This window comes from Grampus griseus, assembly GCF_964374135.1.
Source record: "Grampus griseus genome assembly, chromosome: 10".
NCBI lineage: Eukaryota > Metazoa > Chordata > Mammalia > Artiodactyla > Delphinidae > Grampus > Grampus griseus.
In genome coordinates, this window is record NC_139004.1 from 94,382,813 (window position 1) to 94,403,947 (window position 21,135).

The 21,135-nt window shown below is 38.6% G+C and overlaps 1 protein-coding gene across 1 annotated transcript; it reads left to right on the forward strand.

Moving 5' to 3' along the window:
* Positions 1-318: 318 nt before the first annotated feature.
* Positions 319-1,362, forward strand: LOC309828978 (calmodulin-alpha). The gene has a single exon (XM_082664662.1). The coding sequence runs from the start codon at positions 372-374 to the stop codon at positions 819-821; it is 450 nt and encodes a 149-aa protein (XP_082520788.1). The 5' UTR covers positions 319-371; the 3' UTR covers positions 822-1,362.
* The last annotated feature ends 19,773 nt before the right edge of the window (positions 1,363-21,135 follow it).

Genomic DNA, 21,135 nt, shown 5'->3' on the forward strand with positions numbered 1-21,135 from the left:
AGGTTTCCTCCTTCCTCATTGCACCCACCCAAAATTTCACCTCTCCCTCGTCATCGTGGTCCTTGCTTCTTCCTCTGGAATCTGTCAAATCTGTTTCTTTCTTCAATCACTGTACTTGTCAAAAATCTTTCTACTTTCTTTCCAGACTTCCACACAGGGAGTATTGTTGCAACAGATTCAGACTCTGTTCCTTAGGCATAGAGGTAACGGAGGGATGAATTCTGATTGGAGATTTACTCATCAACCATGTATTGAGTTTCTGTTAGGCATAAAATAAGTCGATTAAAGTAGCAGAACAGAATTAGTCCGAGTGGAGTGAGCGAGCTGAGTGGTTGTGTAGTCCAGTCCCGGAGACTGGTAGCGCTTGCAGCATGGCTGACCAGCTGACTGAAGAGCAGATGGCAGAATTCAAAGAAGCTTTTTCACTATTTGACAAGGATGGTGATGGAACTGTAACAACAGAGGAGTTGGGAACTGTAATGAGGTCTCTTGGGCAGAATCCCACAGAAGCAGAGTTACAGGACATGATTAATGAGGTGGATGCTGATGGTAATGGCACAATTGACTTCCCGGAATTTCTGACAATCATGGCAAGAAAGATGAAAGACACAGACAGTGAAGAAGAAATTAGAGAAGCATTCCTTGTGTTTGATAAGGATGGTAATGGCTATATTAGTGCAGCAGAGCTCCGCCATGTGATGACAAACCTTGGAGAGAAGTTAACAGACGAAGAGGTTGATGAAATGATCAGGGAAGCAGATATTGATGGTGATGGTCAAGTAAACTATGAAGAGTTTGTACAAATGATGACAGCAAAGTGAAGACATTGTACAGAATGTGTTATATTTCTTGTACAAAATTGTTTATTTGCCTTTTCTTTGTTTATAACTTATCTATAAAAAGATTCCTCCTATTTTCAAAAAAAAATGCATGTATGGTAATTAGGACTTCATTCCTCCATGTTTTCTTCCCTTATCTTACTGTCATTGTCCTGAAACCTTATTTTAGAAAAATTGATCAAGTAACATGTTGCATGTGGCTAACTCTGGATATATCTAATAAGCCCTTCTGCACATCTAAACTTAGATGAAGTTGGTCAAATGAGGGAACATCTGGGTGATGCCTTTTTCTTTAAGTAGTTTTCTTTAGGAACTGTCAGCATGTTGTTGTTGAAGTGTGGAGTTGTAACTCTGCGTGGACTATGGGCAGTCAACAATATGTACTTAAAAGTTGCACTATTGCAAAATGGGTGTTTTATCCAGGTACTCGTACACTATTTTTTTGTACTGCTGGTCCTGTACCAGAAATATTTTCTTTTATTGTTACTTGCTTTTTAAACTTTGTTTTAGCCACTTAAAGAAAATCTGCTTATGGCACAATTTGCCTCAAATCCATTCCAAGTTGTATATTTGTTTTCCAATAAAAAAATTACAATTAAAAAATAAATAAAGTAGCAGAACATAAATATAATTGAATAATAAAGTAGATAACTCATTATGAGAATATCTTCTAAATAATGCCTATTTAATCCATAAATTTTTTCTCTTGTCAACTCATTCTATGCTGATCTTCTAAATGGATGGTTATTTGAATACCCACTTCTGATTCACCTTGAATCCTATCTTAGGTTTAGACTCCCCTGAGACTGTTGTTTCCAAGGGTTTATGCTATTTTGGGAGACATTTTCTAGGCTGCCTTTTCCAGCTGCTGTTGTTTTATCTCTGTCATTCTCTGGTGGTACCTGCCTGCCCACAGGCTCAAATTGCTGCACTTGAAAATCTGTTCACCCTACTTAGTGTAAATTAAAGGGGTTGCTTTATTTGGCTTTCAAGCCTACTGCATCACAGAAATCTTAGTTAACAGCAGGGTTTGAGGACACCTAGTTAAATTTCCCAACCAGTGGTGCTGGGATTGCTCTGAGCTCTGACATGCTGTCTTGCTGTTAGCTCACATGACAAAAGAGGCAAAAAATAGCTGAACGATACAGCTGGGAAACATATGTAGATCACCCAGCTTTAAAAGGGACTCAAAATAAGCCACCTGCTTTCTCTGCTCTTCTCTTTCCCCATTCGTTCATTTCCAGTGTTTCTCATCTCATATCATTATGGACAGTGGTTAGCTTAGTACCTCCCTCTGCACACACTCATGGAAGGGACAGGATTTTTACTCTTTCCCGTTGGCGAGAAGGCCTCTGATCCCCTTGTGTTTTCTGCTCCTTTTTACTATTTTTTACTATTGGAAGAGGAATGAGTAATACCAGTGAGAATGATTCAGTGGTCTGTCTAAAGCGAAAGTTGAGGTCCTCACTCTCTTCTTCCTTCTGCCCCCTCTCCGTGGTACCCAAGTACCTAAGGGTAGACTTGATTCAGCCTCATGTCCTCTCCTGCTAACAGAGGCAGCTCAGAGTCTTCCAGGCCCTCAGATCTACTTCCAGAAAGGAATCCCAGGATTCTGGATTTGAGGGTAAAGAAAAAGTAACAAGCCCAATTTTGTCCATACTCCAAGGTACATTGTTAAATCCAGCTCTACAAGTAATGAAAGTCCTATTTTGAAAATGGGGCACCCGCTTCCTGTTATTTGTTGTTTCACTTAGGTTGGGATTTCAGGGGAGCCTAAGCATCACTGCTTCCCTCTAGATTATGAACCAGTTTGGGCCTGTGGTCAGGTAAGCAGTGGGAGAGAAAGAAAGAGAGAGAGGCACAGAGGGAGAGAGGGGGAGAGAGAGAGACAGGTCAATCAACTGAGGTAAAAATTACTTCATGCAACATTACATCAACCACATTAAACCATTTCCAGTTGGGACCCAATGACGCCATGTCCTCAATGGTTTATATTTATTTAATATGCATTTGCCTGGAAAATAATAATTCCATGACAAGCATAGTGCCAGACACAAGAGTTTCAACAATGAACACAGGAATACATTCCTTAGTTTAATGGGGCTTATATACTTACAATCTAAAAGGAAGGATACATAAGTAATGTAGAATGAGCTTTATAATCAGCCAGGCCAGAAATCAGATTGTGATTCCATAAATGATTAACTGGGATAAAATACATTTAGTCAGTTATTTTCTTAATTTTTTATTATGATAGGTAGCCATGGACATTTTATGAGTATTGTTTCCTATTATAGAGTCAGAGCAGAATAGTAAGAAGTGAACTGGATTAGGAATCGAAAGACTTGAGTGCTCATTCAGGTCCATGAACAACTTGCCTTTTGCCTCTGTGAAGGTCATTAATTTTTCTATAGCTCTCTTTCCCGTCTGCATTTTGGAGAAATCCACAGTACTGTGGTGAAGATTTTGGGAGACTGTGAAGGTAAAGAATCAAACCTTGGTACATCCTAGCTCTGTAGTGAATGCCAGTTCCTCTTCCTTCTCTCCCCAGCCCAGTGTACTCTTTAGTCCTCTCCAATCTTACCACAACTAGCATTGGACTCTGGACTTTTCAGGAGGCAGGGGAGGGGTGGGGTAGAGGATAGAGATTATTTTGTCAGTGTCTTTATACAAGTTGCCAGTGGGGGCAAAATAGAACCATCCTTCCAGAGGGAAATCTCATGACATCTTCTACTTACATTCATATATGTGGCAGTGTTTTCACATCTTTAGCTTCTAAGATCAGAAAATATAAGCTTTGCCTAGATTTTTAAGATACTTTTCAAACTCTAACTCATATTTAAACTAAATATACCAAGTTTTCACAGAATGGGGGGAATGTAAGTTCATAAGCAAACTATTTGTTATTCTAAAAAAAAGAAGACATTTCTAACATACAAGTTGCTGACATTTGCCAGTTTATTTGCAAAATACCAGTGTAGCAAGAGGGAATTTGTCTATGAATGTTCCACATAATGTCCACATACTGAATTTCTTGTGTTAAGCAACTCTAAAACATACTTTCTAGTTTTAGGATCCCAAAGTTTCATCTGTTTTAACACACATTTCTTGATCCCCAGTGTGGAGAAAGAAATGAATCTATTTTGTTTGAAATTATTCATGATGCTCACTCAATTCATAATTCAAAGAGCCTGTTGAGAAGCCTACACTTTCAGATATAATAGAACTTTATTGTAAGGTATTTCATCAGTTACGTTATGAAGATAGATACTTGTTCAGATTATCCATAGCACTCTTTTAAAATAATAGTTACTGAGATTAGTTTATATTCCAGAACTTGTTCTAGGGTCTGTAATATAATTCAGTCTTCCCAGTAGTCCTCACTTCTGAAGTTGAGGGAATTACCACTTAATGAGTTAAGTTGATTGACCCAAGGTCACATGTATAAAATAGCAGAAAGAAGATAAAAAATCCTAAATTTCAATTTTTTTTCTTCCTACCACATCATGTTGGTAAGTACTTAGAACAGTGGACCCCCTACAGTAAGTTACTCCTAGAAGTCAAATTAAGTGTAAAAAATAATTCAACAGAACTACATACAGCTTACGGTAGTCGCATCTCTTCTCTTTCCAGATGCTCATTGATTCATTCTAAGAATTCTCTCAGCCCCTACTGTGTGCCGGGAGACAAAGCATGCACTTGAGACACAGATAAGCAATACTATGTTTGATCTTCAGCGCTCAGCATTCTTGCCCAATTGCTAGATGAACAGATACCTTCCAATAATAAATCACGTAGCATTAGTAAAAATAAGGAGATGACTTCTTGCTGTTTTAAATCACATTTTTGTTCGAGGGATACTTTAAGAAAGTTTGTTTCTTACAGTGAAGAGTGTTTATGATTCAGTAACTACTTGATCCTCTCTTCAATATCTTCGTCAAAATCAAGCAAAACAAAATTTACTCAGAAACTTTCAAAGTCATTGTGGAATGACCCCATTTTTATCAATCTAACCATCTCTTTCTCTCTCTCTCCTTATCTATCCACCACCCATGCATTCATTCACCCCCCATCTATCCGTAAATACATGCAATATGTAAATAGATTTATTTCCTTATTTGCATAAGCAAGATCTGAAATGATGTAAACAATATTAGTAATTTTTTTAAGTAGAGGGATTTTGTTTTTTCTACTTTTTTGTATTTTTATTATGATTTTTTTTATTTAAGCAATTTTTACCAAAAAAGTGCTTTTAAAAAAAATACAGTAGCATTCTGTATGGCCTAAACATTCTCAAGTAGAAAGGTTAGGTGTGCTTTGAGACACTCTCTAAAGTGGTCCACTCTACTTTCTGTAGGGCAGAAGGCTCTTTGAATTGGGGATGACATCTCTTCTCTTGGTTTCAGTTAGTCACCTTTCATATGTCATGATACCCATCTTGTTGAATTTTTATATACATGCACTAAAGCCCTGGCTTGGAAGTGAAATACGAACCCTGATCATAATCATCCTCTTATTTGTGTGTGTTGCAGACATACAGAGAAACAGTTTTATTATTGACAAGGCTGGTTTCCACCAAGGATACAGATTTTGAAATCTGATCTATGTTAAAGGATTTTTCGAAAGGATTTCTTGTTCTTAGGATTCACTGAAAAAATCTTAGTAGGGCTTCAAAATGGGGAGGTCAGCAGAGGATTTAGAGGGTTTTGATCTCTTGGCTCGCTTAGCTTAAGGCAGGTATTTCAAGGTGGGAAACTAATTAGGATAGGGCAAAGTTCATAATATAATAGTTTATCAGTGGTGATCATAGCATGATGAGAGTCTTGAAGTGAGTTTGACAAATGAGCTGTTTGCCCACATGAGGAATCTAAAGTAGGAGATGTTTTTGCCAAGGTGAGCAAACTGTTCAGATATATAGGTTTGTAGGAATTTACTAATGCAAACAGGGAAGATATCTGTTGTTTTACAATCTGAACATTTCTGGGCAATGTGCCAGGAACAAATGATTAACTCTGTTGACGGAGGTGTCCTCAGTTCACAGTCATGTGAGTTAAGCTGTGTGGATGCAGGTGGTCCCAATTCTCATACCTCTGTAATTTTCCTGCTTCCCAATCCAACAGAAGATTTCTTTTTTCTCTTGGGAGGTGGCTCTTTCCTTTGTAACAAATTTGTTATATTCGAGTATAACTAGAGTATAACTACACTTAGCTGTGTCTTCTTAGAGGATAGGGGTAATGCTTAATTTTTATTTTTATCTCCACCCTTTAGACCAAAGCTTACCCTTATGCATAGATGGTTCTTCAAAAATTTTCTGTTGCATTTAAATTTGGTTACTTGCTTTGCTTCCCTGTGAGCCCCTTGTCTCTGGTTATCTCATATTCCTAATCTAGTCTTCCTTTAGTAGAACAAGTGTTTCTTGAGCATCTATTTTATGCCAAACATTGTGTGAATTCACATGTTCTTAAGCTTGAATTCCATTTGAGTCACTCTGAGAGTTTTAAAAATAAAATATTAAGGAGCTTTAAAAAAAAATGCTAGCCAGGCCAGCTCCCAGGGTTTCTGATTTAATTGATTTGAGACATGGCGTAGGCATCAGCGTTTTTTAAATCTCTATTTTAATTTTCAGCCAAACTTGAGTGCCACATGATAGTTAGAGGAATCAGTGATGAAAAATGCACATGTGGTTTCAGAGAGCTTGGTGGAGGAAGAAATATTTTACACAAATACTCAGGGTAATAATTGTTTGGAGAAAATTACAGCAAGTACTTTAAAGGAAGAGTTTAGGAGAGAACTTACAGCATGGTTACCTAAATTTCCTAAGGGGTCAGAAGAGGATATCCTGGGAAAGAGACATTTAGGGTGAGACTTGAAGGATGAGTAGAAAGTAACCAAGTGGTAAAGGAAAGGAAGAAAGAAGGCATGCCTTGGGACTGAAAAGATCGTGATGAGTGAAAGGATCAGAGAGAAGGCCAGTGTGGGGAAGTCCAGTGAATGCAGAGCTCGTCGTAGTGTAATGATTGCGGTGAACTAAGCAGGGGCTAACTAACTCTATCGGGGCTTGTAGGGCAGTGAGTGATTTCTGACTTTATTCTAAGGGTAATGGGAAGCCATTTAAAGTAGAGACTTGATCCAAAATGTATTTTAGAAAGCTCCCACTAGCAGCAGATATTGAAGGAATGTATCTGCAGGAGGGGAGATGGGCTCTGTAAACTAGGATGAATGGAGACTGTCGAAGGCAGAGGGGAATGATAGGTTTGGACAGGAGAGGTTGACGTGGTGATGGGGAAAAATGTAAAGATTTGAGATATTCTTTGGTGGTACAATCAATAGGACTTTTCAATGGCTTGAGTATAGCTATTTGTTAATAATTGGACTGATAGTGAATACCGCTGATTCTACCAGCACTCGCATTCTATAATTATATCACTTTAGTTTATTCAAAGAATCTTGAGTCACACACATTAAAGCATGACATAGGTTCATTTAAAGTTCTTGAGCACTCCAAATATTTCAGGCACTGGGTCATTAAGTCAATACGATTTTTTTTTGATGTTTTAGGGGAAGAAAGGAGCTTGAGAAACTATAACTCCTTATGAATATCTGAGAAAATTCAAAACTGTTTTTTTAAATCCAGTATCAAGAAAGCTGTCTCTTTTTCTATGTTCACATATTGAAAGTGAGCTGACCAGTGTGAGCATGCTAGAATGCTCTGCCTGAGTGATCCAGCCTTCAGAGAGTTTAGATTAATGAAGATCATTTTGCTACAGATTAACCTCCTTGGTTGAAGTGCTTTATGTTTCAGAAGGAAGCATAATGAAAAGGCCATCCTTCAATTTGTAGTAAGTATAAAATTCACTCTTTTCCCTGATATATTAATGTTCACACGTCTGTAGTGAACAAGATGATATTTAGTAAAACAAGTTAATATTTAACATAGAAACAATTTAGATTCACTCTGGACTCCCAAGAAGATTCATTACTTATATGTTTAAGTATCTTTACTTATTATTGTAACATCATATACATTTCCTGAAGCAAATTTTGAAATAGTATTTGGAAATCTTGCAGAGGTTGTCAAAGCTATATAGCTGCTGGCTAATATTGATTGCTTTACAAACTTTTACGAATTCCTACTCAAACATTTCACTAACTCTATTGTGGCCCAAGATTTCTGATACTCTATAAAGATACTCTATTTTCTAAAACAAATTCTAGTCAGATTTGTAATTGCTAAGTCAGAAATGGAATTGAAATTCAGACAATAGCTATAATGATGAATATGTGTCATTATACATTTGTCAAAACCTATAGAGTGTACAACACTAAGAGTGAACCCTAATGTAAACTGTGGACTTTGTGGTGAAAATGATGTATCAGTGTAGGTTCCTCAACGGTAACAAATGTATCACTCTGGTAAGGGATATTGAACAAGGCTGTGCGAATGGCAGAGTGGTATATGGGAAATTTCTGTACTCTCTGCTCACTTTTGGTATGAACCTAAAACTGCTCTAAAAAATAAAAGTCTATTAAAAATATAGGTGAGCTTCCCTGGTGGCGCAGTGGTTAGGAATCCTCCTGCCAATGCAGGGGACACGGGTTTGAGCCCTGGTCTGGGAAGATCCCACATGCCGCGGAGCAACTAAACTTGTGCACCACAGCTACTGAGCCTGCACTCTAGAGCCCACCAGCCACAACTACTGAGCCCACTTGCCACAACTACTGAAGCCTGCACACCTAGAGCCTGTGCTCTGCAACAAGAGAAGCCACTGCAATGAGAAGCCCATGAACCACAACGAAGAGTAGCCCCTGCTCGCTGCAGCTAGAGAAAGACCGCGCAGCAACAAAGACCCAATGCAGCCAAAAATAAATAAGTAAAAATAATGAAGTTCCCTTAAAAAAATAAGTAAAATATAAAAATGCAGGCACTATTACAATTCACATACTGTATGGAAAACTATGCTAATGAGATAGAAGTCTGGATGAGGAAAAACATTACAGAATACAGGTGTCCCAGTGGAAGAGTCACAGGGTCATCTGATCATTATGCTTTGGTATTGAAGCCTGGTATAACTGTGTGTTATGATACTCCTAGTGCAGGGCACGTTGCTTATTTTTGTCTTGGCACTGAATTTGTGTCAAGAAATGCACAATACTTTTAACCCCCTTGGAGGTACACTATGCAGTAGAACTATGTTATGACCAGTAGGAGAAGGTAGCATGGTGAATGTGTTTTCTGTGTGTGTGTACTGTGTGTGTGTGTGTGTGTGTGTGTGTATAAGGGGGGGGATGGAGAGGAGGGGAAGAGGGGAAGGGAGGGAGGGGGGGAGATTGATTTTGTAAAGATTAAGAGACAATAGACTCATGATTCAGTTTTCATTTCAAATCTCAGCTCTGCTGTTTTCTGCCCTGCTTCCTCAAGCAAAATGAGCTAAATTCACTTTAACTTTAAAATTGTGATAATATCACTACCTCTCGTATTGTGGTGAGGATTAAATGATAAAGTACTTATATTTGACTTAGCACAGTGGGTGTCACAGATCAGTGCTGCTCACTGTGTGACCTTTGGTAAGTCCCGTAACTGCTTGGGGTCTCCAGTTCTTCATCAGAAAAGAAGGTCATTGCACAAAACTATGGGTTGTAAAATCCAGCTGTAAAATGCCATATGCTTTTCTTTGCTAACTGCACCTCAAGGGAAACAGTCCTGTGACCTATTTTCTCATTAATGCCATTTAGTGAACCACAGGACTAAATATTTTACTAAACTGGAGAAATCAAAACATCATTTTTTTTACAGGTAGGTTTTCATTTTCCCTCTGAAAACCCGGCAGATGTTGGAATATTGAGAACATAGAGAAGACAGTTTCTGTTACATTTCCTGCATGGTAGTAGAGGGAGAACTTATTCTGCTCTTACACAGATATTTGTGCAAGTGTTGTCGGCCAAATTCTAAAACCACACATGGCCCAGGACTAAGATTGCCAGATAAAGTTCAGTAGCACACTCCAGCATATTTGAATTTCAGCTAAACAAGTGATTTTTTTTAGAATAAATATTTTCCAAATATTGCATGGGACAGTCACTAAAAATTATTCTTCGCTTATCTGAAATTCAGATATGACTGGGAATTTTGTGTCTTTATTTGCTACATCTGATGACCTTATATCAACAAAATTCACATGGCTATTATTTTAAACTTCTACCAGAAGGAAAAGAACCACAAGTATCTTCAAATCTTTCCTCTCCTCCATATTCCCACAGCCACTTGGTTCAGGGTCTGCTGTGGACTAAATGTTTTTGTCCCCCCACAGTTCACATGTTGAAGCCATAGTGCCCAGTGCAATAATATTTGGAGGTGAGGCCTTGGGAGGTAATTAGGTTTAGTTGAGGTGATGATTTGGGTTTGTCATGAGAGATTAGTGTCCTTTTAAGAAGAGAGTCTCTCTCTCTCTCCTCCATGTGAATGTACATTGAAAAGGCAGCCCTCTTCAAGACAGTAAGAAGGTTCTCAGCAGGAACCACATCCTCCAGCCTATTGATCTTGAATTTCCTGCCTTCACTACTATGAAGAATAAATGTCTGTTGTTTAAGCCACCCAGTTATGGTATTTTGTGACAGCAGCCTAAGCCAACTAATGTTCACTGAATTGTCTCTAAGGCTAAAATGCTCAGTAGTTTCCTAATCTCCTTAGTTTCATTTATTCTTCCATTTGGTTTGATGGAACTTTCTAATAAAACATGCTACGAGGATGAATTTTATCAAACTTGTATAAAATCACATCACTGTGCTGCTTAATATCCTTCAATCCTTCCTCCTCATCTTCCAAATTCATTACTGGGGCATAAAGGTTGTAAATGGTTATGGGAGGCCATCACTTTTCAGAGGTTTACGAGGTAGTCTTTGAAATGACAAGGTTTTTATCCAGGGTCTGCCAGTTCCTACCTGCTATCTGTGTTAACCTCTCTGTGCCTTAGTTTCCTCACTTGTGAAAGGAAACATAACACTACCCAGTGTGTATGTCTGTTGTGGTGTCTGAATGGATGAAATATATTGGTAGGTTGGAAATACTGAGCAAGAACTTGGCACAGAGTAAAGTCTTAAGAAATATTAGCTGTAATGTAATTTTCATATTTTAATAATGTCATATAATGTCATTTCCATAATGACTTGGCCCCTTCCTCCCCTCCTACCACAAGGCTGTACTTTAAAAGTTCATCTATCTTCTATGCCTGCATTCCTGGAGCAAGTATGCATCTGCGATACCTCTCATCCTTTGCCAATGCTGTTTTCTCTGCTTGGGATGCCTTTTCCCCTAGAATTCACTTTTCCAGGCAGCTCAGATATCTTTTCTTTAGGAAATCTATCCTTGACTTACCATGAATAGTAGTTCCTATCTAAGCTGACACTGCCTGAAATGTCTTACTAACCTCTAAACTTATATATGAGGTAACTAATTTATTAAGTGCTTCCTTGAAAATGTTCATTTCAACAAGTCATCAGCAGAGTAGAAAATCCTTTGTCATGTGAGTTCCTTAGAGGGAGCGCCTGAGTCAGGGATTTGGGTGCGCTATGATTATGGAGAATGTGCTTTTTCTGAACCACTTAAGAGTGAGTAAAGCAGGATAGGGAAGAAATAGATGAGAACTGATGTGGTCTTACATACAGTCTTGTTTTAGTCTAGGGGCGAGGGGATATTCTGGAACATAGCTTGTACTGGAGTTGTCCCACCTGGAGGTGGGAGTCTTGTTTAACCTGACAAAAGGCATCTCCCCTACTTGGCCAAGGACAGTTTTCCACAGAAGGTTACAGATTTGAACATGACTTGCAGGTCTTCTGGAGGATGAGTGCACTTGTCTGAAAAGAGTATCTGCACAGGCACCAGATGTCTGCTGGTGTCTTTTAACTGGAGAGGACTTACAACCCTTCAGTTTAATACCTTTGTTTTTCTGCTGAAAAACAAATGATTAAGTGATCTGTCCATATGCAATTGTAAATTAATATCTGTAATTAGAACCTAGGTCTTCTATTTTGTAAGCAGGAGCTCTTTGCATTACAGAAAAGATCATTTACTTCTCTGTATTTTCTGTTATTGAATGGGACTGCATACCCATTTATTCACTGCAGTGACTGGTGACTTTACTGAGATTCTGGGTCCCCAAGCCATGCTCGCTGACCTATTTGGAAGGGACAGCCTATGACCATGACAAAGAAACTCAGCTACCTGATTTAAATGAGAGTCAAGCTCACAGTACACATGAAAGGTAGTTTTAACTTGTTATTCTAAGGTTAACACCAACCACGTTAATGAGATCCAAATTGCATTTGTTGAGTCAGAGAATAAAGTGGTGTTTAGGTGAAAAGAAAATTGTTAAAACTGACAAAGAGAGCTAATGATAATGGGATGCTTAATGGTGTGATGGAGGAGAGAGACAGCTGGAACACTCTCTTAATGGAAGTTCAAATTTTTGCTGAACTTTCTCCTAACTCTTTTGCTCTTGCATTATGTATGTTTTATCACACTAAAACTCTGAGCATAGTGTCTAAGCCTGTATTTTGAGATATGCCTTCAGACACTCTTTAATTAGTTTTGAGGTTTTGTTATGCATAAGATCATTTTCCTCTTTAAAATAAACACAGGTAGGGCTTCCCTGGTGGCGCAGTGGTTGAGAGTCCGCCTGCCGATGCAGGGCACACGGGTTCGTGCCCTGGTCCGGGAAGATCCCACATGGCGCGGAGCGGCTGGGCCCGTGAGCTATGGCCGCTGAGCCTGCATGTCCGGAGCCTGTGCTCCGCAACGGGAGAGGCCACAACAGTGAGAGGCCCGTGTACCGCAAAAAAAAAAAAATAAAAAAATAAAAATAAAAATAAACACGGGTAGTACTTATCAGAATGTACAGATGGGAATGATATTAGTGGAAGATAATAGTAGAAATGACAAATCCTAATTGTTCAGCAAATTGTTAGATTCATTGAAATAAAAAGAAAAATCACTTTCATAAATCGTTGCATCGGTGGGAGAAAATATCCAAAACCAAGCAATATAATATTCTGTAGAACGTTATTTGTCTTATTGTATCTCTCTTTTTTCGTAAAATAGCACGACCTATTGCTTTTCTCAGGCACCACTACCTCACCCCCATAAATTTATTCTTCCGACTGTGTGTCTTTCAGTAAACCAACCTTCCAGTGGTATTTAAATATTCCAGAATCAGGGGTGGGCTGAACTTCTGGCTGTGTCACACTGCAGCTTATTAGCTGTATGACCTTGCAACTTCTCTGACCCTCAGTTTCCCCTTTTATACATACATAGATAAAATCCCCATCTCAGTATTATAATAAGGACTAAGTGGGTTAGTTCATGTACTGGTCTTAGTACATGGTAAATTTTTATTATTTTGAAAGAAATAATTATTAGTATTGATTTAATTGTAAAATATAAAATAATACTAGTATTAGGAAAAATGATTAAATTCCGCTTTAATCTTGGAGAAGGAAAAACTGTCTAATTTTGACTCAAAATGAAAAACAATAAGAAAAGAGATGATATTACACTTGAAAAAAATAACCTTTAGTTGACAAAAATTAGCATAAACAAAGTTAAAACAAACAAGCAAATAAAAAATGACGAACTAGAAAAAATAATTGTGGTCAGGGAATACCTGTAGCCACATGCATCACTTCCTTTCCTCCATGCTTCTTCCTACCACCCACGTGCTTCTCTCTTCCCTCTTCTGTCTGCCTGGAACAGTCGTGTACATTATATTCTTCTCTTTGTAAAGTGACTTGTGTCAACCTCTTTTCTCAACTGGATATCCTCCTTCCCCCCAAAATAAACTAAATTGGTAGGTGTTTTATAACTAGCATGCCCTTTGCCCTTGACTCAAAAAGTTTCCAGAAATTTGGACAGTCTGTGTTAGAACTCCTAATTATCAGGGATTGTGTGTCTTTCCTCTGGTCTGGATCCATCCTTGCATAGAAATAAGACAATGGTTGGAGGAAAAGGGAAACAAACCTTCAGTACTTCTCCTAGAAGCCATGAGAATCCATACACCTCCAGAAATGGAATTTCCTCAAGTAAAAACCTAGACCCAAGTAGCTCCCATGTTGGGTTCTAACAACTGTTTCCTTGATCTTGATTGCTCATCTGTCATCTTCCTGCTTCATGGGGTAACATGAATTACGGGTTCAGCTTAAACACTGCTCAAATAGCACTTGTATCCATTTCATTTTAGTTTTTTATTTTTTACTTGGTCCCCTCATTTTAATTCTGCATTTATATTCATATTCCAGCGTGACTGTTCCTTGAAATAATCATATGCTGACTTTGTCTCCAAGATCAAACACATGCTGTTCACCTGATCACGTGGGATTTTGGTTGCCCAAGTACCAAAGATGGCAGAGAATAAAGAACCTAGCCTCTAAAACATAATTAGTATCAGCCTGTCAAATTTCCAGTAAGATGCTTAGGGAGAATAGAGAGGAAAATAACATTTACTAACCAACTATTTGGTAAACACTGTTAGGCAAATAAAATTACATTTTAGTGCATAGAAAACTTTATGAGAATACATTTTTGTGTACAATTTCCAGGTCTAAAAAAGTCACAGAGATTAATTTGTTTGATTATTTAAATCAAATATTTTTTGAGTTCCTATCATGTGCTAGTTGCTCTTCTAGTTGATGGGGATACACCAAAGAACTAAATAGATGAAGCTCTCTTAATTCTGTAGAGTTTATAATATAGTGGGGAGAGGCCCAGTAAACATAATATTTACATATATATTAATATCGTGTGGTGTGTAAAGGTGATATATGCTAAGAAAAGAAAAAGAAAACTTAGAGCAGCCCAGGTAAGGGAGTGGGGTGGGACCATGTTGCAGTATTAAGTACGGTGGTCGAGGGAGACCTCAGTGGCAGGTATATGAGCAGTAAGCAAACACTTGAAGAAGGTGTGGGGTTAGCCCTGCATTGGTCTGGGGACGACTGTTACAGGCAGAGTCCATTAGGGAAGAACTCGTGCGTTTGGGCATGGCCGGGGAGGCATGGACAAGGAGGAGCGTTCTGAGAGTAGACTATGGAGTGAGGGTGAGAATAACAGCAGGGGCAATGATTAGAAATCAGTTAGGTAAATTCTCCATGTCACACGGCAAGAAGATAGCAAAATTGGAATTCAGATCAAGATTTTCCTGACTCCCAAACTCCAGCTCTTTGCACAAGTTTGGATCATAAATTCATTGTTCTTCTTTTGTGCCGAGAAGTTTTGTGTTTCAAGGTTTATAGTGTTTGAGGTGGGGAAGGATGGGGATACTCCTCTCAAGACTGAACCTGCCCCTGGATTCCTTTTCTCTTACCTTCCAATTGCCCTCTCCTTTCTCTGGTTTGATTCTGAGAAAGGGCCGTAGACATCTCTGGAGTTACTTTTATCTTCACGTATTGAACTGTATAACAATCGAATTGATTTTGTGGAGCCAAACGCAAAGGTTTTTCCCAGTGAGAGAAAAATGAGCTGACTGGTATCTGGGTCACTTCCTTTATTGATATCCTTAACGTTACAAAATAGTTTAAAGATGGATGTAGATGGAATTCAGAAGGAAAGCATGAAACAATTGACTTCAGTAGAACATCTCTAATTATGGCTTTAATTATTATGTAATGGAGTTCTGACTGAATTCTAATATAGCATAGATGTGGGAGTTTCCTAATAAGATATATTCAGTACAGGAATTCTTAATATTCATTGGCATTTAAGAAAATATGTAGTTCTCAATCTCTTTGTAACTCACAGGCCCACGGTCCACAAATTAAGGACCATTCCCAAGAGATAGTTCTGGAGAGATCATAAATGTCCTGTGTAGTTTGTGTATGAGCTCCGTGAGATTTGCATGTTTGTGTATACTCAGTATTTTGGGGGATAAGGTTCACAGATTTCCTTGGCTTCTTGACCCCAAATAAGATAAAAATCACAGATCAAATAGTTTACTTATGACTCACTGCTTTGTGAAATATAGTATTTTAGATTTTTGTAGTACCTCACAATTTACAAAACACTGATATATATTTTACCTCATTGTTCAGAGAATCCTGTTCAGATATCACTTGCTGAAGTCTTTTGGAGTGGGGCAAATTATAAGTAACATAAGAAAAACTTGACTACTTGGAAGTTTTGTTGAGACCAAAGTGTTTATGTCAGTATGATTGAATTTCCTGAAATAGAAAACCAGACTCAAACTAGTTTAAACATTGAAGAGAATTAGGTCAGATAATTGAAATGTACAAAGATAAGGCTGCTTTTTAGGTGTGGCTTGATCCAGAAGTTTATTGTGTCATTAGGGCTCCAGCTCAGCAGTTCTTTTGTCTTTGCTGCCTCAGTGGGTCAGCGTTGTGCTCAGGCTGGCTCCTCTGATGTCCGTAGCAATTCTACACATCATGTTGTCTCCGCACAGTGAAGAGGAGGAGAACTTCTTGATTGTAGTGTTTCCAGGACAGCCCTGAGATCCACTCTGTCGGGCTAGCACATTCGTTCACATGCCATCTACCAAACTCAGTCATTATGGCCAGAGAGCACTGCATGTGCTCATGGACTTGACTAAGTCACACACTCTCTTGGAGGAGCTGAGAGTAGTCATTTCCCTGGGGCCTTGTGGGCACCAGGATAGAGAATTAGTGGTCTTAGGAGGGGGAAAAAGGTATGGAAACTGGGAAAGTAGGAAGTTGGTCACTACACTGAGGCCAAAGGCACATGGAAAACACAGTGTCAACAGCAAGGATGTAGGAAAAAAATCCAGTGACATAAATAGTAGTAAGGCCATGTAAAATGGGAAAACAGAAGCCGGGAGAGGTGGAATAGCAGCCTGAGTGCACACCACTAGTAAGAGGAGCAACTGGGGCTGAAACCCAGAAATTCTAACCCCACACCTGTTGCTCTCTCTACTTTGTACTGTTACTTCCACAGAGAACCACGTGCTTAGACTGGATAGTCTGCAGAGCAGCCTCGGCTGTGACCTTGGGAATAAGCCAAGGGGTTATGTATGGCATAGAAATGGCAGCTGCTAATTTTAGTTTCAGTTCCAGATATGGGGAGAGTTCAGAGAATGGTGTAGTTTTCACTTGCAGGACACAGTAATGCTTTGCACTTCTCAGAGTTTTTTCAGCTGAGACTGTCAAAGGTCTCTGTAGAGTTGAATCATCTCCTAGTCGATAATTGAGGAGCAAAGCGATCAGAATAAGCCAATCCACCCCTAGGGCTACCCAGATGGCCTTGGTCTCCAATGCGTGGTTTATGTTTGTTTTCTACTGTAAATAAGTACATGCACACAGGAGCCTGAGACTCCGAAGACCAGGGGTGTCCCTGGGAACCACTGATTAACTTTTCTGTGGCTGGAGGAAGAAAAAGGAAACGCTCAATCGCAAAGTAAATTTTTACTAACGTGATATTATTGAAAAGAACCCGTGATTCATGCCTGATGAGTTCTGCACTGGCTCCGGAAGACTATGACCTTAGGCTTTTTCCTTCCCTGTAAAATGAGGTGTCTGGATTAAATCACCAGAGAGGGCCTTTTCAGCTTTAGTATCTTACGTTCTTTGTTTGGGATCTCTATCCCCATCTAGGCAACCGAGGTATGGAACAAATGATGATTGAAACCATTAGATGGCATTAAGTCAGTGCTCCTCATATGTAATGTGCAAATATTGTCAAAATGAAAGATTCATTGTCTGATTCATTGGAGTTGGAGGGGAGCCCAAGAGTCTGCATACCTAACAAACTCCCCTTTGATACCAGTGCTGCCCATTCCCAGTTCATACTTTGCACACTAAGAGTAGAAAGGTTTAGAGTTCAGTATGTTTCCAACGAAATCCATCCAGGGAAGGGAACAGATGAGGAAGGGGATGGAAGAAGTGGTGACTCTGTCAATTCAAAATCATAGCAGTCACAAGTCCAGTGAGAGTCAGGACCTATAGCTTAAAAAGTAAAACAATACTCTGGTAAAAGCATAAGTCCAAACAAACACATCTGTAGGTTTTAGTTAAATGAATTGTGGATGCCTTCATGGCTGCTTGTAGCTACAGCTTACGAGGAGAACCACATCTGGTTCTCCTTTAATCCACACAACTCCATTTGAGAAATACGAGGTAGGTTTTAAAGGTTTCCTGCACTGGATGCACAAGGGCATTGGGCATCAGAGGTTTTCTTTTTTAAGTGGCTTAGGGTTGCATTGCCAGTTAGAAATGTATTGGAACTTCCACCAGGATCCTTAATTCCTGGTATAGGACTGTTTGTATTACAGGGCATGTTCCTCAAACCAAGTCATTTCCTCTATGACCTACATTTTTTTCCCTTTTCTTTTTCTTTTTGCTTTGATGGAATCATTATATTCCTACAATGAAATATAAATTACTTTCTTTTAAGTAATAACCCTGGTGATCCTGAAGCTCTTTGTGTGGGCACCCTTCATTTATCTTTCATTGTAATTTCAGTAATGAGCATAAAAATATCTGAACAAAAAATTGTGTGGAAATACCAGCATAAGATCTAGAAGTGACTCCTTTCACAAGCCGTCTTTATTTACCCCTATTCTTGTTCCCTGGGTCATTGACACCCTCATAGTTAACCGAGTTACAATCCATGCTTCATATGTTCCCTCTTGCATAAGTCTCAATAATAATAATTAGAGCTTAAAATAAATTCATATCCTAGAATGAGTGACCTGTCCTTTATTCACCAGAATGAAGTATGGTTCAAGATTCTCAATTTCTTCATCACCATTTTTATTCTGCACATCCATTTTGTTCTCTGCAGTGGTTTATCGACCCCTGTCAGGTTGAAAAGAAGCAGATAGGACAAGCAGCCACCCAGGAGCTGGGCAGCATGTGCTGTGTGAATGCCACCTGGCTCTGCGGGAGCAGTGGGCTGCCAGCCTGGGCATTGCTTTCTCCCTTGTCTCAGCAGATTGCACACGTACATGAGGTTACGTATTGGCTTATAAGAACATCACTCTATCCCCTTAATTTGGAAGAGCACTGGGAGGAAGATCATTCTGTTGGCCATTTTCAGGTATCCTGGTTACCTGTTCCAAGTCAGTTTGATTCCAGGGGAGTAATTTTTGGTCATTAAAAACCATTAATTGTCACAAGTCACAGGAAGATGGTTGGTAGTTCTCAACTAGCTGAACTCCTTAAGCACATGTATATTATGTAACCCAACCCTTACCAACAACAGTAAGAGTAATGGTAATGATAGCAACTAACATTTGTTGAGTTCTTACAATATCTAGTTGTATGGTTAAAAGTATTATCTCAGTCTTCTCAGTGAAACTATAAATCAGCCATTGTCATTCTTCTTCATCACATTATTATTGTTTCTTGTCTGTTGTTGGAAAATATGTAGCCTCAGGGAGATTAAGTAACTTATCAAGAGTTAGTGATTAATTGGGTGTGAAGCCAAGATTAAAACTCAGCTCTGGAAATCACGCTCTTAACTCCTGTATTTGGAGTTTGTTGGCTTAAGCTTAGCATTGCTCATTCTATTAAACATCCTTCCTCATTACAGGTATTCTCTGAGTGCAGAGGGCCTGACTGTCCTGTCCCATGTAGTGGCACCAGGACTTAGAATAGTGCCTACCACATGGGAAGGACTTAAATGTATAACTGGAGACAGAGACAGAGACAGAGAGAGACAGAGATAAAGGGAAGAAACAGAGCAAGAAAGGAAATAAGAAAACATGTGAAGCCTTGAAGGGCAGGTTAAATTGTTTGTTTGTTGTTTTTGTTTTATCTGAAGGAAGCCACTGAAGGGAGGGAAGAAAGAGGATGTGATAATTATAATGTTTGAGAAAAATCCAAATTAATCTGACAGTACTGTAGGCACAACTTCTTGCAACATTAGGTTTAATGCAAAATAACATTCAATAAAATATTTATTTAAAATCTGTCATCTTAATTGGGAAGATATTTCAGAACACTTTATGTGTGTATTAAATTATATATATATAGATCAAGACATTTTGATTAACTGATTTTTAAGAGTATATAAATGAATTTATATCTTCAGTAGTTGCAATCTTTCTTTTAAATATATAATTAGGATGAGAACTAAATAAAGCTGCCATAAAAGTACTCTATACAAATGACCATAAAGTACTTATATCATTTGACTTAATAGCCTCTACAAATACTTTCTCTTTTATTTTTCTTTACTCCTTTCTCTCACTCTCTTTCTCTATTTCTCTTTTTTGTAAATGTTTCTAGTGTCAGTGTAAAAGATGCTGAAGGAAAAAAAACGTTAAATATAGTATTTATTGTGTAATAGTATTTATAGTATAATATTGTTAAATATAGTATTTAACAATACATGTTGTGTTTCAGTAATTTATAATTGCTTCTCACCTCCCTGTTCCTCTTTCCTCTCACCTCTGAAATTCCAAGAACCTATCTGGGAAAGAAGTAGTAGATTTACCATCACCCAAAGCAAAGAGCAGTGGGCCTGTCTAAAATGATTCAGGAGCTTGGAGAAGGGAAGGGAGATAAAGAATGCATGCTTATGTATAAAACCCTTCTCTTCCTTATACTGTAAAATGAATCTTTTATGTTGGTAAATTCACCAGAGAGGGTGATAATATCTTAGCTTCTCTCCATCTGGGAACGTGATATCCAGCTGTGTTTTCATGACAGACTTTGATCACAGCAAACATTCCAATTGCCCTAAAGGTTTAGATGTAATGGGATTTGATCTATGTCAATTTTTCATAATGTAGTCAATATTGAATTTTTAATCCCTCCCTCCTAAAAACATTGGGATGTACTCCACTCTACCTTGCTTCCTTGTGGGCCACTGCTTTGACACAGTTATAGAGGAAATACTCATCATGTTTTTATCAATGTGGATCTATCCTCTGTTTTGATTCCCAACCAAGTGAAATTTGTCAACAATAAGCATATAGCTAAATTAAATTTTTAAAGGCCTCCCAAAATCATATGTATTAGATTGTGATTCTGAGTTACAAGTCACAAAGTCAGCCTGAGATAATTCATAAAAAAAATGAAGAACTAGATTTAGCTGGTGAGCTTGAGCTCAGAGGATGCCTAGACCTGCTAACTCAGGACAGAGTGAGTCAGGGCCCCATTATTCAACAACCTAACAATCTAATTGGATGCATTCTATGAAATGTTCAGCTTCTGACCTGAATATTTGCTTGTTTGTGTGGTGCAAGTTTGAAGGGCCATGGATGCCACTTCTGAAGCCTGAGACTCCCTGAGGGCTCTAAAAACCTCCTTTGAATCACCGTTTGCTTGCACTGCTGCA

Coding starts and splice junctions, on each gene's coding strand:
- LOC309828978 (XM_082664662.1), top strand. CDS start 372: ATGGCTGACCAGCTGACTGAAGAGCAGATGGCAGAATTCAAAGAAGCT.